Source organism: Cotesia glomerata, linkage group LG8, assembly GCF_020080835.1.
Source record: "Cotesia glomerata isolate CgM1 linkage group LG8, MPM_Cglom_v2.3, whole genome shotgun sequence".
Taxonomy (NCBI): Eukaryota; Metazoa; Arthropoda; class Insecta; order Hymenoptera; family Braconidae; genus Cotesia; species Cotesia glomerata.
Genome location: NC_058165.1, coordinates 17,203,783 through 17,218,681, shown reverse-complemented (window position 1 = coordinate 17,218,681; position 14,899 = coordinate 17,203,783). Strand labels below are relative to the sequence as shown.

At 30.8% G+C, this 14,899-nt stretch overlaps 1 protein-coding gene across 2 annotated transcripts in view; it reads right to left on the bottom strand.

Annotated features, from left to right (window-relative positions):
• Positions 1-14,899, bottom strand: part of LOC123270785 (transient receptor potential cation channel subfamily V member 5) — a 66,871-nt gene that overhangs the window by 30,509 nt on the left and 21,463 nt on the right. The window contains exons 1-7 of one of the 2 annotated variants that reach the window (XM_044736935.1): positions 12,140-12,423; positions 11,650-11,828; positions 11,464-11,551; positions 8,463-8,639; positions 8,172-8,361; positions 7,847-8,000; positions 1,534-2,321 (exon numbers count right to left, since the gene is read on the bottom strand). In XM_044736935.1, coding sequence (XP_044592870.1) covers positions 1,534-2,321; positions 7,847-8,000; positions 8,172-8,361; positions 8,463-8,639; positions 11,464-11,551; positions 11,650-11,828; positions 12,140-12,230 — 1,667 coding nt within the window. In that variant the 5' untranslated portion in view covers positions 12,231-12,423. Of the gene's footprint in view, positions 1-1,533; positions 2,322-7,846; positions 8,001-8,171; positions 8,362-8,462; positions 8,640-11,463; positions 11,552-11,649; positions 11,829-12,139; positions 12,424-14,899 lie in introns of those variants that run through there. The other variant, XM_044736936.1, reaches the window with a different exon arrangement.

Sequence of the window (14,899 nt, the reverse complement as noted above, 5' to 3'; positions counted from 1 at the left end):
AAAGGCCTAATGCTCCAGTGGTCGATAAAGAAGAATTTCTTATCAATCACTGTAGACTTAACCCAGCTCCGACTGTACTAACATGGGTTTTCTCTGTGGTTTCCCCATGTTTCTGTTCCAATACCCGAGTGGTAAGGACCAGGGTGAATGCGGTACAGAAGGCACAAGTCGGTCCACAGCCGCATTAAGAAGTGTGTGTTGGGAATGAAAAAATCTCGACATGCAGGGGGGTAGGGTCAAAAGAAGTAGTGAGTATATTGAAGTGATAATAATGATGGAAGTAAATACAAAGTAGAGCTGGGAAAAAAGTGTGTTGTGTAACAAAGGGAAGTGAGAAATAATACCCCACCCTCCCTTGTAAAAACACTGCCCAGGTGATACAAGTAAAACCTCCATTATTATTATTATTATTAGTCACAGCTGAACTTCATTTTTGTTAAAAAATCATTTAGATGTCATTCCGAATAAAAAAATTTGACCAAAAAGGCACTTGTTGACCAGACTATATGGTCCTTCTTGGTAGAGAATTTAATTTTATATTTTTCTAAACACCTAGTTTAATCAGATACTTAAAAGGTTTAATTTTACATTAAATTTCTGGCTAAATGATAAGACATAGCGAAAAATTGATTGAGAATTTAATTTTCTACACGGAAAAAAGTAAACTGTAAAATTCACTCGGATTCCGGTTAATTTTTATAGTTTCAAACAGTACAGCGGACATCGGGGTGGTAAAAATATTTTATACTTTTTATAGCGAATATTACTGTTTGAAATAGTATTTTCTTCCATGTAAAGAATAAATTGTAGCGTTTAAATGATAAATTTTATAAAGTGAATAGTAAAATCACGATTTTACTGTTTGAAATGGTAATTTTTATCAGTTGATCATTGCTTATTATAAATCTACTATTGTTTATTACAGTTTACTTTTTCCCGTGCACAAAAAAGGTTTCATGTGATTTTTTTGTATCTGCAATATTAGCCTCAGAATTTTGACTATAAACTTTTCTAAACACTTGGTCTAATCAAATACTGTGCAAGTTTAATTTTACATTAAATTTTTGACTACATGATAAGAGGTAGCGGAAAATTGATAGGAGTCTTTTTTGTAGAGAATTTAATTTTCTACAAAAAAGGTCTCATATAATTTTTATGAATCTCTAATATCGAGCCTGGAATTTTGACTTAAATATTATCCAAGCACGTGATTTAATCAAATTTTCTGAATATCGAATTTCGAAATAAAATTGTAGGTAAATAATAAGAGACAGAGAAAAATTGATGAGAACCTTTTTGGTACAGGATAAAATTTCCTATAAAAAAAGGTTTCTTGAGATTTTTTTGTATCTTCAATATTTAGCTCAGAATTTTGATTTTAAACTTTCTAAACAAGTGATCTAATTTATTTTTGAATTTACTATAAAAAAGAATAACTTGCTAATAAAATTGAAAGTTTTCATCTCAAAAATTTTTTTTTCAGCCTTCTAAGTGCGCATAACCCCTTAATTACATTACTAAAAACAAACATACCAATTTTCCGTGAACCCCCAACTGGGCAAAGTCGGCAGCAAGTCAAGAAACGACTCAGTGACAGCATACTCAGCCTTACTTCCACTTTTATCATCCTCTCTATGATCCAAGGAAACATCCGATCTATTAAAACTTTCTCTAGAAGCATTGGAGGTCTCACTTAGAAGCTTACTGGCATTCAAGGACATCTGAGTGAGAAAATTTTCCAATTCCACAGACGTCAGATTTGCGTTTGCAAAGTTTGACGTCAAAGAAGTTGCCAGCACGTCAATCAACTGAGACAGTTGCGAAGGCTCTTGATTGATCGCGTCAGTCACCGAATCCGTGTAAGCCATAGTCGATTTGGTGGCATTTGGAGTCGCGGAAGATGAAATAGGACCTGGTCTTAGTGTGAAGCTTATCAAGGACAGGACGAAGTAGAAGCAGAACAGAAAGAACTGCCGGTAGAACCTTGACTTTATGAAAGTGTTCCATTTAGCGTTCAAGAGGTCAACTAACACGCCGTCCATCAGCTCCAGATGTTCGTCCTTTTCTCCGAAGACCACCAGGTTCAATGCGGAATTGTTGTTGATTGTTCCAGTGTTTACGTCTATTGTGTCTACCTGGCCTAGGGGATAAGCCGCGCAGGTTATACTCCCGATCTGCCAGTAAATTTCACGTTCTATGTTCATTATGTGGAAGAACATCTCAATTCGCGCTAGTTTTGCTGATAAAGTCAAGGGAGTTAGCTGCAAGTTATTGCGAATTGGCAAAGAGGCTCCGACTTCATAAGCCATGTCGAAAGTTGCCTGAAAATTGTAATAAAAGAAAAAATTTTTGATTAAAAATGGTTGTGATCTATTCTAAGTATTTTTGAATAGATTACGCATTCAGAAAATTTTAAATCAAAATTTTGGATTATATATTGAAGATACGAAAAAAGTATAAGATAGCTTTTTTTGTAAGAAATTTGATTTTATACAATAAAGGTCCTTGTTAATTATTCCTTATCTCTTATTATGCAGTCAAAATTTGAATTTTAAATTTAATTATAAGCGATTTTGATCAAATAACGTTTTTACGCGATTTTGAATATATTTTTTATAATTCAACATATTATTTCCGGTATCGATTTCATTAATTCGGTAATTATATTATACAATATCCACGATATTATTTACAATCCCATAATAAAATCCCATAATAAAATTGAGATGAAATGTATGTGAAACCAATTTATTCGTGATGTGATTGGTTGAAAATATTTATTCTCATTCTGATTGGTTAAAAGTGAATATAATATACATAAACTACGCATAAATATATCATGACCATAAATATGAGGCGCGCGCTTGCGCGCGCAAATTTGAATTCTAGTTTTATTAAAAATGAGGCTGAATACAACGTAGAATATTAAACATTACTATTTTATTTTCTCCGAGCAAATAATTGTAATCAAATAATGTACAAACAGGAATATTAATATAAATAACGTAGCCTGAAGATTTATTCAGGAGCCGTGCCCCGTTTCGACGATATTATAGGACGCAAATGTGGAATATTGAGTGCTGCTTAATAACTTTAAACGGCCCGTAAAACATTTTGTTAATTAAACTCAATTGTTATTGTTACTGTTTCGTTTATATTATAAGTCATGATAATGATAATATTTATTAATAATGATTAAAAGGATATAAAAAATATTTTTGGTCTAGTAACAAAATAATGCTGTTGAAAGTCAATAGAGGTAAAAAGCTTTTGAATGGTAAAATGACTCTTCAGCTTCAGCATATAGAAAAAGAGATAAAGAGAAGAGAGCCTTTACAAAATGAGTCTGCAATTTAAATCCTTCTAGCGCCAAAACTATTGACTAACTGTATTCACAGATTCGGTAGAATCTGGCGCCAAGTTCCGTTCAAATCCGTTGTAAACGGAGCGCCAGACTACCGACTATGTTTACTGTAAGCAGAACGGTTTTTTGAGACTGCGAAATTTTATTTAATTCTACGGTACTTTTTTTACCCAATTTGTTTATCATAACAGTAATTCATAATTTATTTCACCGTATTAATTAATTATATTCACTTATAACAATTTATTTACTTGAAATTATTAAATTTTATCAGCACATACTATACACGGAAATAAAATTGAAGGAGTTTTTACTAATTTACTATTGTAATTTTTACTAAATAAAAGAGTAACGGTGGACTATACTTCTTATTTAGTAATTTTTACGATCTACTATTGTAAATTTTATCCAACAAATAAGACAAGCAAGAGTCTTAAAAAGTCGAATACTATAGAGCAAATTATACAATATGTGTTTGTGAACTTTACAATTCAACTATTGTAAAAATTCACAGTTGGTTTTTTTAAAAGAAATATTAGGGAGGGAGAGAGATAGAAGAGTGGACTAATTGGTACCTGTACAGTAATCGAAAAAAGAAACCGACATTTTCGTACTATCTGAGAATCGAACCCAGAACTCTGTGTTGGCAGCCAGAGACTCTCCCTCTACACTACCTGAGGTAAACTCAGACACATGTCCTTTAACATTTACATAAACTCGGAGTCTAGCGCTGTGCACGGCCATCACTCACACTAATTGAGAAACATTCCAATTCAACTATTGTAAAATTTGCTATAGTTCTATTGGAAAGATACAGAGGCAGCACTGGAAATTTTCATCTCTTACTTTTTACAATAGTAATATCGTATTTTTTCATGAATAAATAGTATTTTTTCTTCTAAAATATTTGAAAATTAATAGTAATCAAAGTATAGTCCAGCTTTACAATAGTTGTATCGTAAATTTTCCCAGAAATTTTTTCCCGTGTAGCTCACTCACAAATTTCGATCCTGACTTTTTTTTGATGGAGAAAGGTCAGCGCCACAGACTAGATAAAATAAAAATGTGTAGTAATCCTCCTATAGATAAGCAACTACAGTTAAAAAAAGTAATTCACAGCTTACATTTACGGCCGCCAGGGTGCACTGGAATTACATCTACATAAACTGTAGCTTCAAGGGGATAGTTTGCAGTAAAAAATGCAGTCAACACGAGATTTAAGTTGTTATCAATTGTAAATTTTCATAATAATTACAAAAAATACTAAAATCCGAACAAAAACAGTTTCACTGTAAAAAAGTCGCGCCAAGTCCACGTTCATAAGACTATTAGGAAAAAAAAATTTTTTTTTTTCTTTACAAAAACATACAAAATAAAAAAATAAAAAAATCCAAGTAACCGATATGATTGTTTATGATTTTCGGAAATTAAAAAATTTTATTGTAACTTTAAAAAAAAAAAAAAAAAATTTTAGAAGGTACTTGTTGTGCTTCATTGTGAATTTCACGTTTTTTAAAGTCCTATGAAATAGATCTTGCGAATTTCATTAAAAGTAAAATATTTTGCAACCACGCACACTAAATACGTTCTAAAATTTTTTTTTTAATTTTTAAATTTACAATAAAATTTTTTTTAATTTCCGAAAATCATAAACAATCATATCGGTTACTTGGATTTTTTAATTTTTTTATTTTGTATGTTTTTGTAAAGAAAAAAAAATTTTTTTTTTCCTAATAGTCTTATGAACGTGGACTTGGCGCGACTTTTTTACAGTGAAACTGTTTTTGTTCGGATTATCCAAATAACCTTTACTTTTTTATGGAGATATTTTATACGCAAAATTGTTTATGAGCTCACTTTGAACTTTTATTTTCAGGCTTTCAAACTTTTTATAAAGACCTTTAATCCCAGTCTTAGTCTCGGGGTGAAATTTTGTTTGCTTTCTTTCTGGGATAACGCACGCGGTTTTTAATGGGAAAAACTGATTCAAACATAAAAAATTTTGGACTAAAAATGATTGTGTTTAAACAAAAAGAAATTTAGTACTTTAGTGAAATTTTTTCAGTTTGAGTTAGACTTGATATTCCGGTTAACAGATGAGGAATACAAAAAAATCGATAAGGACCTTTTTGAAAGAGAATTGAATTTCCTATCAAAAAGGTTTCTTATCAATTTTTCGTATCGTTATTTGACCCAAAATTTTGAATTTAAATATTCTAAGTAGGTCATGTAATCAAACACTTGAAATCGAACTTCGAATTGAAGTTACGGCTAAATGATAAGAGATACAGAAAAAGTGATTAGGATCTATTTAATAGAGAATTGATTTGCTATGAAAAAAGATTTCTTATCATTTTTTCGTATCTAATATTTAACTGAAAATTTTGATTTTTAATTTTCTGGGGACGTGATCTAATTTTTTTAAACTCAGAATAAAATTTTAAAATGAAATATCGTTTATCAAACTTTAAATAATGCTAATAAAAAAATAAATCGACACAAAAATTTCTAAAAAAATGTAAAGGTAATTTTTTTTAAGGATAGTTTTCTACAACTAATTTATTCATTAAAAAAAAAATAACTACTAATTTCATAAAATTTTGAATTGTAGTTGGAGTTTAATGTAAAAATATGGAGGCTCCCATTATATTAGTAATGAAATTAATGTTGAAATTGAGTCTCGGAGGAATTGAAGAACCCAGAGGATTATTGCATACGTTTTTTTTTAATCATAATTACATTTAGTTTTTATGATTTACTAACTTTTGAATTTCAACCAGGAGATTTCCACTTTTTATTACAATACTTAAAATTTTAAATTGATAATTGTTAATTTCAATTTCAAAATTCTCCAACATCACTAAATAATTTTCATAAATTTATTAACCAAAACTTTCTACCAGTCATTTAAACCTTCCTAAAAAGACTATTTCTCCTCAAGACCTTCCAAATTCCATGAATTTATCTAAATGCAAATTTTCTCACCCACACATAAAAACAATACTTCTATTTATTAAGAATTTATATTATTGACACAAAAATTTGGGTTAAAAGGACCAAATATTAACCAAGCAGTACAAAAATTTAATCTGCAGAGAAAAAAAGGTTGACTTGAGCCAAGAAAATATTTTTCTTCCTAATTATTTTCTTGAGTGAAAAAAAAATTTTTTTCACAGAAGAAATTTCACTAATTTCAACAAAATTAATTCTCTTGCTTTAAGAAATACGTATCTTGATCCAAGAAAATTTATTTAAGTCAAGAAAATCTTTTTGTTTTGAGAAAATTCAGCCTCTTGCTCCAAAAAATTTAGTTCTTGATAGAAGTAAATTTTCTTGTCTTGAGAAGATTTCTCTAGCTCCAAAAAATTAAATATCTCGATAGAAGTAAATTTTCATTAATATTTTTATTGATTAACATGTCAAATGGGAAGATCAAATAATATTAAATCATTTTTTTTCATTCAATATGTATAATTGCACGCTAAAATAACATAAAATGGGTATCAAATATTCAAGAAAAAAATTTTCTCAAGGTGAGAAAATTTTTTTCTCAGCTGAAGTAGGTGGCGCTGCTTCCCTAAAGTATCTAAAAATTTTGATCAAATATAAAAATTTATTGAAGGTTGGCAATAGCCTAATCGGCTCGGTACCTGCATTTCGAAAGAGTGGGACCAGGGTTCGATTCCGGCGCGCACCAATATTTTTCAATGATTATAAACTAAGAATATGTGCGTTTCATTGCCAGCCTCTGTACCGGTCGGGTTTTCTGTGGTTTTCCCATATAGTTATGGAGGTAAAATGTCATTATAGAAGTACCTCCATACTATTTAAGACCGTAATGCAAATGCAGGTACTGATTATAACGCGTAAGTCGGCCACAGTCGCAGCACATGTGTGTCGGGCATGAAAAAATCCTGACATGCAGGGGGGTGGGGACGAAAAAAGTGGTTGAGAGTTATAATGACGGGGTTGAGAGATTATATTGCGGAGAAAAAAAGTGGAGAGACAATAATTCCCCACCCTCCCTTGTAAAACACTCTACAGTGATACAAGTAAAACCATCCTCAATTATAACCTTAATTATAAAAATTTATTATATCAAGCATTTATGATAATTTGAATTAAGAAAAAATGACTTCCACCAAGAATAGAATTTCAAGAAAAATTTTCGCTTCGGCCAATACAACTTCGGTCTCCTTCAGACACCCGAAAATTTTCTTGAGCCAAGAATTTTGTTCTCCAGTCAAGAAACTTTTCTTTCTGTGCAAAAAAATCTAGTGGTTTAATTTTATCTTCAGGATGTAATTAATAATTCTTAATTATACATGAATGAAAATTTGCAGATGCACAGAAATATACCCAATTTTTATAATAAAAAAAAATAAGTTTGTGTAAAAATATCAGAAAGTTGTGAGAATTGGTTATTATAATATGATCAGGACAAAAAAAAAAAAAAAAAAAGAAAAATTGTAGAAAACTGACCAATTTTTGATAAATAACCAGCATGTGCAGCACGGTATTTCCATTAGTGTCTTGTTTGTCAGGATCAGCACCTCTGGCAAGCATCAACCGATAGCACTCTTCTTGGCCCAAGCACGCGGCGAAGCTCAGCGGATATTCACCCCAGTAAACATATCTATTAAACACCAAAGATGATTCAATCAATACATCGCATTAAGCTCTACATATGTCGTCATAAATCCATTATCTACGACTATGAAAGAGCTAGCATTAGCGATCAACCAATCATGACTATAGTCTATAGTCATCTGGGTAATTGCAACTTGGAAAAGTTGGTGAATCATACCCGTCGTAATTAGTCTCTGTAGTAACAGAGACCCATTCATGATCCAGGCTGTCAGATCTCGATGCTTTTTGGTCTTCCGGGCACATGAAGTTCCCGAAACAGCGTTCGTGGACGTCCGCTCCGCTGTCCAAAAGGTACTTCACCATCGCCGGGTCCTCGTTTACTATCGCGATGTGCAAAACGTTTTCGCCTTGAAATAGAATGAAATAGATCTATCCATCTGATTTTTCTTAATTATCATCAATTTTAATGCATTGATTAATGTAATGATTAATCATTAGTCATAATTACCGTAATACTCATCGCTGATGTAAATGTCATTAATAAGCCGGGGATAAAAGCGCAGTAATCGTTTAGCGAGATCTGCATGGAGAGCTGTTGCATTCAACATACACAGATGCAATATTGTTTCTCCTACCGCTCCCCGTTCACTCAGATTCCAGCATACTTCTCTATATTTACTTTTGTCTAATTTTAAATCAAGATATTTATAAGTTTCTTGCTTATATTGTTTTTGTTTAATTCATCTATTTTTACTTTAAAATTTTTACAATTCTTGAAGCTTAATCCGTTCTATTCCTGATTAAAAAATTTGATTTCAAATGATTAAAAATAATTTTAAATGATTTGAGTTGACTAATATATAGACGTACACTTTGCAGGGATTGAATCATTTCTACATTAGGGATTTTAAGAAAGACATCAGTGGCGCTATCTGTTGAGTACTTGAGTAAAACAATTATGATTTTTACGGTAAGGAAGTTTTCTGCCTTCTTATTTCAATTTTATCGCAAATTACAAAATGAAATAGTCATTTATTAAATTTTATTTTATAAGTATATAATTTTGAATATTTAGCATCAAAATATTATCAAAAGCTCTCGAAACTTCGATTAGTTTCAAACTTCGTTACACAATAAAAAAATTTTTTATTAATCATGCGGGAAAAGTAGTATCTAGACGCTTGCATTTTAAAATTACGCGTGAGCTTTTTCATAAATAAAACTGTTATTTGAGTGTGACAAGTTTATTTGGCACACGCAAATTATATTTCGCACACTCAAATTGACTGCGAAAATTGATGAAATTAAAATAAATAATAAAAAAAAAAAAACACAATTTAACTGTCAATATTAAAAAAGTGAGCTTAACATTACAAGCTTATATTTTTAACGAAAGTAAAAATAATTCATTAATATTGAGCTGTTTAATTTTAATGAAAATTAGTTTAGCAGATATTTGATAATTTTTGTAACAAATAAATTATGGCAAAAATTTTTTTTTTAAATTGACATGTAGAAATTTAAAAAAATAAAAAATGCTATTTTTTATAAATAATTTTTTGGAACAAATTTGTCGGTTAAAAAAAATTTTAAAATTGTCAAGTTACAGCTAAATTTAATGTCATTTAATTTTATGTGTTGATTGATTCAAATAAATTTATTGTTGTCAATTAATATCAATTACTTTGTATTTATTATTTAAAATATATTTGTTTCTTTTTTTTTTTTTTAACTTTTTATTTGTTTTTCGGGATTATTGTCATATTACGTCAAAAAAATTTGTGATAAAAAATTTTGTGTTGAATATTTAACACTTTTTAGTGTTAATTAAAGAAAATTAACAAATAAAAAAGTTTTAAATATTTAACATAGTTTTTAATAATAAATTTTTTGACGCCTTAGCGTAAAATTTTTTACTGAATATTTATATAAGTCGCTTTATTTATTATTTTTTAATTATTATAAATATACTTAAAAATTTTTAGTTTTTGAACTTTAAAGTATTTTTATCGATAGAAAAGCTTAGTAGCACCATCTATGACGTTTCTAAGGAATAATTTTTTATTTTAACGATAAAGAAGATTTCTATTGGCTTCAATGTTAATTTTCTCCACAAAATTACGAACTAAAAAAAAGTATTTCTTATATTTAGACAACAACCCGAGTAAAAACAGAATTCCGCCGCACCACCGCCGCAACACCGCTGCACGGCTTTTTAAGCGCCGCACCACCGCTGCACTACAGCCGTGACAATTTTGGTTATTTTATAAGTGCCGTATCACCGCCGCACCACCGCCGTGACAAGTAAAGAATTTATCTATTCGCCGCACTACCGCCGCACCAGCGCCGTGACAAGTAAATAAATTTCTATTTGCCGCACCACCGCTGCACCACCGCCGCACCACAGCTGTGACGCGCCCGAGTAAAAATAAAATTATTAATTTTTACGAAAAAATAATAAATTTTGTTCGACCGCCGCACCACCGCTGCACTACAGCCGTGACAATTTTGGTTATTTTATAAGTGCCGTATCACCGCCGCACCACCGCCGTGACAAGTAAAGAATTTATCTATTCGCCGCACTACCGCCGCACCAGCGCCGTGACAAGTAAATAAATTTCTATTTGCCGCACCACCGCTGCACCACCGCCGCACCACAGCTGTGACGCGCCCGAGTAAAAATAAAATTATTAATTTTTACGAAAAAATAATAAATTTTGTTCGACCGCCGCACCACCGCTGCACCACCGCCGCACCATACCACTGTTTGATGGTATATACATTGAAATAATATATTCGTTGATCATTCAAATAGCTTAACTAAATTTTTTAAGTTAAGTATGGCTTGCAGTGCAGTTGGCAATGTTCGAGACTTCCATGCAGACGATCCAGGTTCGAATCCCATCACAGTTCAATTTTTAAAATTCTTTCAGAGTATTTCAATAGGCGTACCGCTTCTGTGCAACCCGAGGACGAAATTAAAAATCTACATCAACAATACGACTAAAAAAATCAATAATTTCGCGGTGCTTTGGCCTGATTTAAAAAAAATTTTTTTTTTTAATATTAGGCATTCGATTAAAAGGAGGTAGATCAATAGGTCTTACATAAAGATTTCTAGTCGCATTATTTATTAATTAATTATTGCGTGATAAATTAATTATGATACCATTTTTTGTGAAATTGTAGGTATGATTTAGCATTGGTGCGGCGGTGGTGCAGCGGTAGTGCGGCGATGCTAGGGGGAGTAAATTTTTAGCGTGCGGCGTAATAGTCCGCCAAACGGCGGTCGTGCCGCGGTGGTGCGGCGGTATGGTGCGGCGGTGGTGCAGCGGTGGTGCGGCGGTCGAACGAAATTTATTATTTTTCCGTAAAAAATAATAATTTCATTTTTACTCGGGAATTCTAATAAAAAGAATAATTTCGGCGATTTAACATCAAAGTAACGTCAAGAACTGTCGGAATTCCATAAACATCCGTCTAAACCACTAAAATTAGGTGTTACTTGCCTATTTTACTATCATCGACTATACTGTCATCGATATCTTTGGTAACGTCATAATCCGCGGGATTTTCCATGGCTTTGAAAACAGGTAACTAAAAATAAGTTAATAAGATAACAAACATCTTTTCCTGAGTCCAGGGTTCCAAAACAAAGAAATAACTCGGTTAAATAAATAACCGGAAAAAATTACCATCTTGTGGCGTGGGCGATCTTTGTTTCTCAGCATCACGAGCTTCGCGATAGGAATCCAAGCGCCTTTGCCCTTGTTATAGAGAAATGGCTCGACTTTGGTCCTGATCGCGTGGTCTAATTCCGCGTATTGCTTCGTTTGAGTTGCTCTCTTCATCATGTCTACCAGCAATCCTCCACCTGGTGAAATTCAAGGTTAAGAACATCTTTTCATTAATAATATTTATACTATCAAATTTATAGAAGCTTTTGCATCAAGAATCTGAAGAATGAGTGCGTCAATTATTTTTACGCTAAAATTAATTCAACCAAGTTAATATTGAGGTACTTGACGGACAAACTGAGACATGACTCACGCAAACGGATCACACCCACGTATTATGTACAAATATCACATCCGTACAAATATTTTTTGTGTAAACAATAGTCGTGTTTGATTTTTAACAAAACTTTTAGCAATTGAATCTAAATTTTTATTCGTTTAAATTCACCTTTTAGATCGACTAATTTGTAAAGCAAAATCGATGAAGTGTCCGTTTGTTTTTTTACTGCACTTGCGACATTGCTTTCGGTGTTTCCCATTATTTATTTAATTATTTATTAATTATTATTGTTTATTTACAAGCAACACATTGGCGATTTTTTTCAAGACAAACTTCCAACATGGTTCCCACGCGTAACATCGATCAAACAATCACTGTAACATATACATATTTGTTTTATAAATGAATGAATGTTTTATTTTGTTGAAATATTTGTTCATTTTTTTTTTTTATTTAATTTAAGGCGTAATTTATTAATTTAGAATTTTTGAATGAGACCAAGCCATTAGATTTAAAAGAAATGCGCAAATATCGTGTGAAACAACGTGTTGTTTTGACGGCGACGACCCGGTTATATATATTCACATCTATATCTATCTGATATGAATGCTTTAAGTCAGTAACATGTGTATTTATTTTTTCAACTCATCAAAACAATTTTTTGGCATTCTTTTTGCAAATTACACGCTTGCTTTTAAAGATCATTTAATTTATTGTTATGCAAAAGTCTATTTTTTTTTGCCTAAACTTCACATCTGGGTAAAAAAAAAATGGCAAAAGATCTTTTTATTTATTAGAACAAAAAAAAATTATAAAAAGTTCATGTTTTTATTTATAAAAAATTATTTTTAGTTTTGTTGTGTTATATTGTACGAATAAAATTATTCTGAAAAAATAAATTGATTTGGTTTTTAAAATTCTAAAAGTAGAATTTTATTTTTTTTCATTTTCGAAATTTGTTTGTCAATAAATATTTTATAAATATAAAAAATTAATGGTTTACAGAAGAATTATAATAGAAGAAAACTAATGGTAATTTTTTAGGTCTAATTATTATTTAAAGTCATTCTTCATAAATAACAATGATTGAAGGATTTTTTGTTATTAAATTAACTGTATTAACTGATTTTTTAAGATTCAATGATTTGATAAATATTGAGTAACAATTAATTAATCTCTTATTGAATAATATTTATCAGCAGTTAGCGATAAGTGAATAAAAAATTAAACTTTGAGACTTTTTATTATTTCAAACCTTCAATAGATAATTCCATTCGATCAGAGTCATTACTTATTTTCTAATAAAAAATATCAAAAATAAAATCGATGATTAAGGAATTTTTGTAATAAGTTACAGAATTTTTTTTTTTAACTGAAAATAATTAGTGTATCATATTATTATGAAAAATTATGGCATCATTTGTTTATTAATGATTTTCTTATCGCGTGACAAATATCAAAAGGGCTTACTCTTACAGTAAGATAGGGCTTTGTACAGTAAAAGAGCGTATAAAAATTTTTTTTTTTGCCAATCAGCTCAAAATCGTCCAAAACGTCAAGATCAGTAAAAAAAAATTTTTTTTTACTATAAAACATAAAAATAATACAGCATCAATGAAGCAATATCATAAAGGTGAAAAATAAAGAATTAAACTATAAAAATGGGCAAAATCAGCAACGAAAAAATAAAAAAAAAAAAATTTTTTTTAATTGCAAAATTTTTAACTTCCCGCTAAGAAAATCGAAGATTTTCAAAAATCGGGAAGTTATTGTTTTCACCCCGTTTTGCAAAAATCGAGTTTTCATCAGATCTCGACGTTTGAAGGTCACAGGAAGCTTCCCTGAATATCCCCTGGCTTACAAGCTTGGCCCAGAGTTTTACATAGTTGAGCCAAGGCTGGGCCAAGCTAGGCCCCGTGGTACTTTCCTCTATGGGTTAGCGGCAATCGATGTAGTTTTTTGAGTTCTATAAATAATTATGAACAAAAAAATTGATCTGATAAAAAATTTCGGAGTTATTACAAAAATAACACTTTTTTCGATTTTTTTCGACAACGATATCTCACGAACGCATCAACCGATTCTGACGTTTTCAGTGGCGATCGATGCGGGTTTTCAAGGTTAAGAGCTGATTAGTTTTTGAGGTTGATCGGTTCAGTCAATTCGGAGATATTTAAAAAAAATGAAAAAAAAAAACAATTTTTTTTCACTTTTTTTGCAATTTCTCGAAATCTACTGGTCCGAATCGGTTCCAACCTGCAAGAAATCTAAATTTGGCGAAGACCTTTCGAATGACACCAACTGCGATCAAATCAGTCAAGCCGTTCAGAAGTTATAAGAGGTTTACATACACACACACATACATACATACATACATACATACAGACGTACAGACATCATCGTAAAAATAGTCAGGGAAGCTTCTTAGGGTTTCAAAACGTCGAGATCTGTTGAAACCTCGATTTTTGCAAAACGGGGTAAAAACAATAACTTCCCGATTTTTCGAAAATCTTCGATGTTCTTAGCGGGAAGTTAAAAACATACAATATTTATAAATTAAAAATTAAAAAATAAGTAATAGTTAAAAAAAAACGCTTTAACATAAAACCAAACTAAAAAGTAGGAATAAATTTTTTGGATAATTCAAAATTAAGTTGAAGTGATTAATAAAAAAAAATCATTTTTATGTAAATAAGTGTGGGGATCAGATAAAAACAATTATTCAACGGTAATAAACTCTGCACCGACATCTTCTTCGGAGAACTTTGCTGAAAAATTAATTTTTATTAATCATAGGTAATGTACGATTTTTCAATTTTTATGTAGATTTTTTAGAAATCTATCTATTGAACCGATCTTTATGAATGACGACTGTATGTTTGCAAAGTGATTGTAAAAAAAAACATTTTTTCATACGCCCTTTCGACA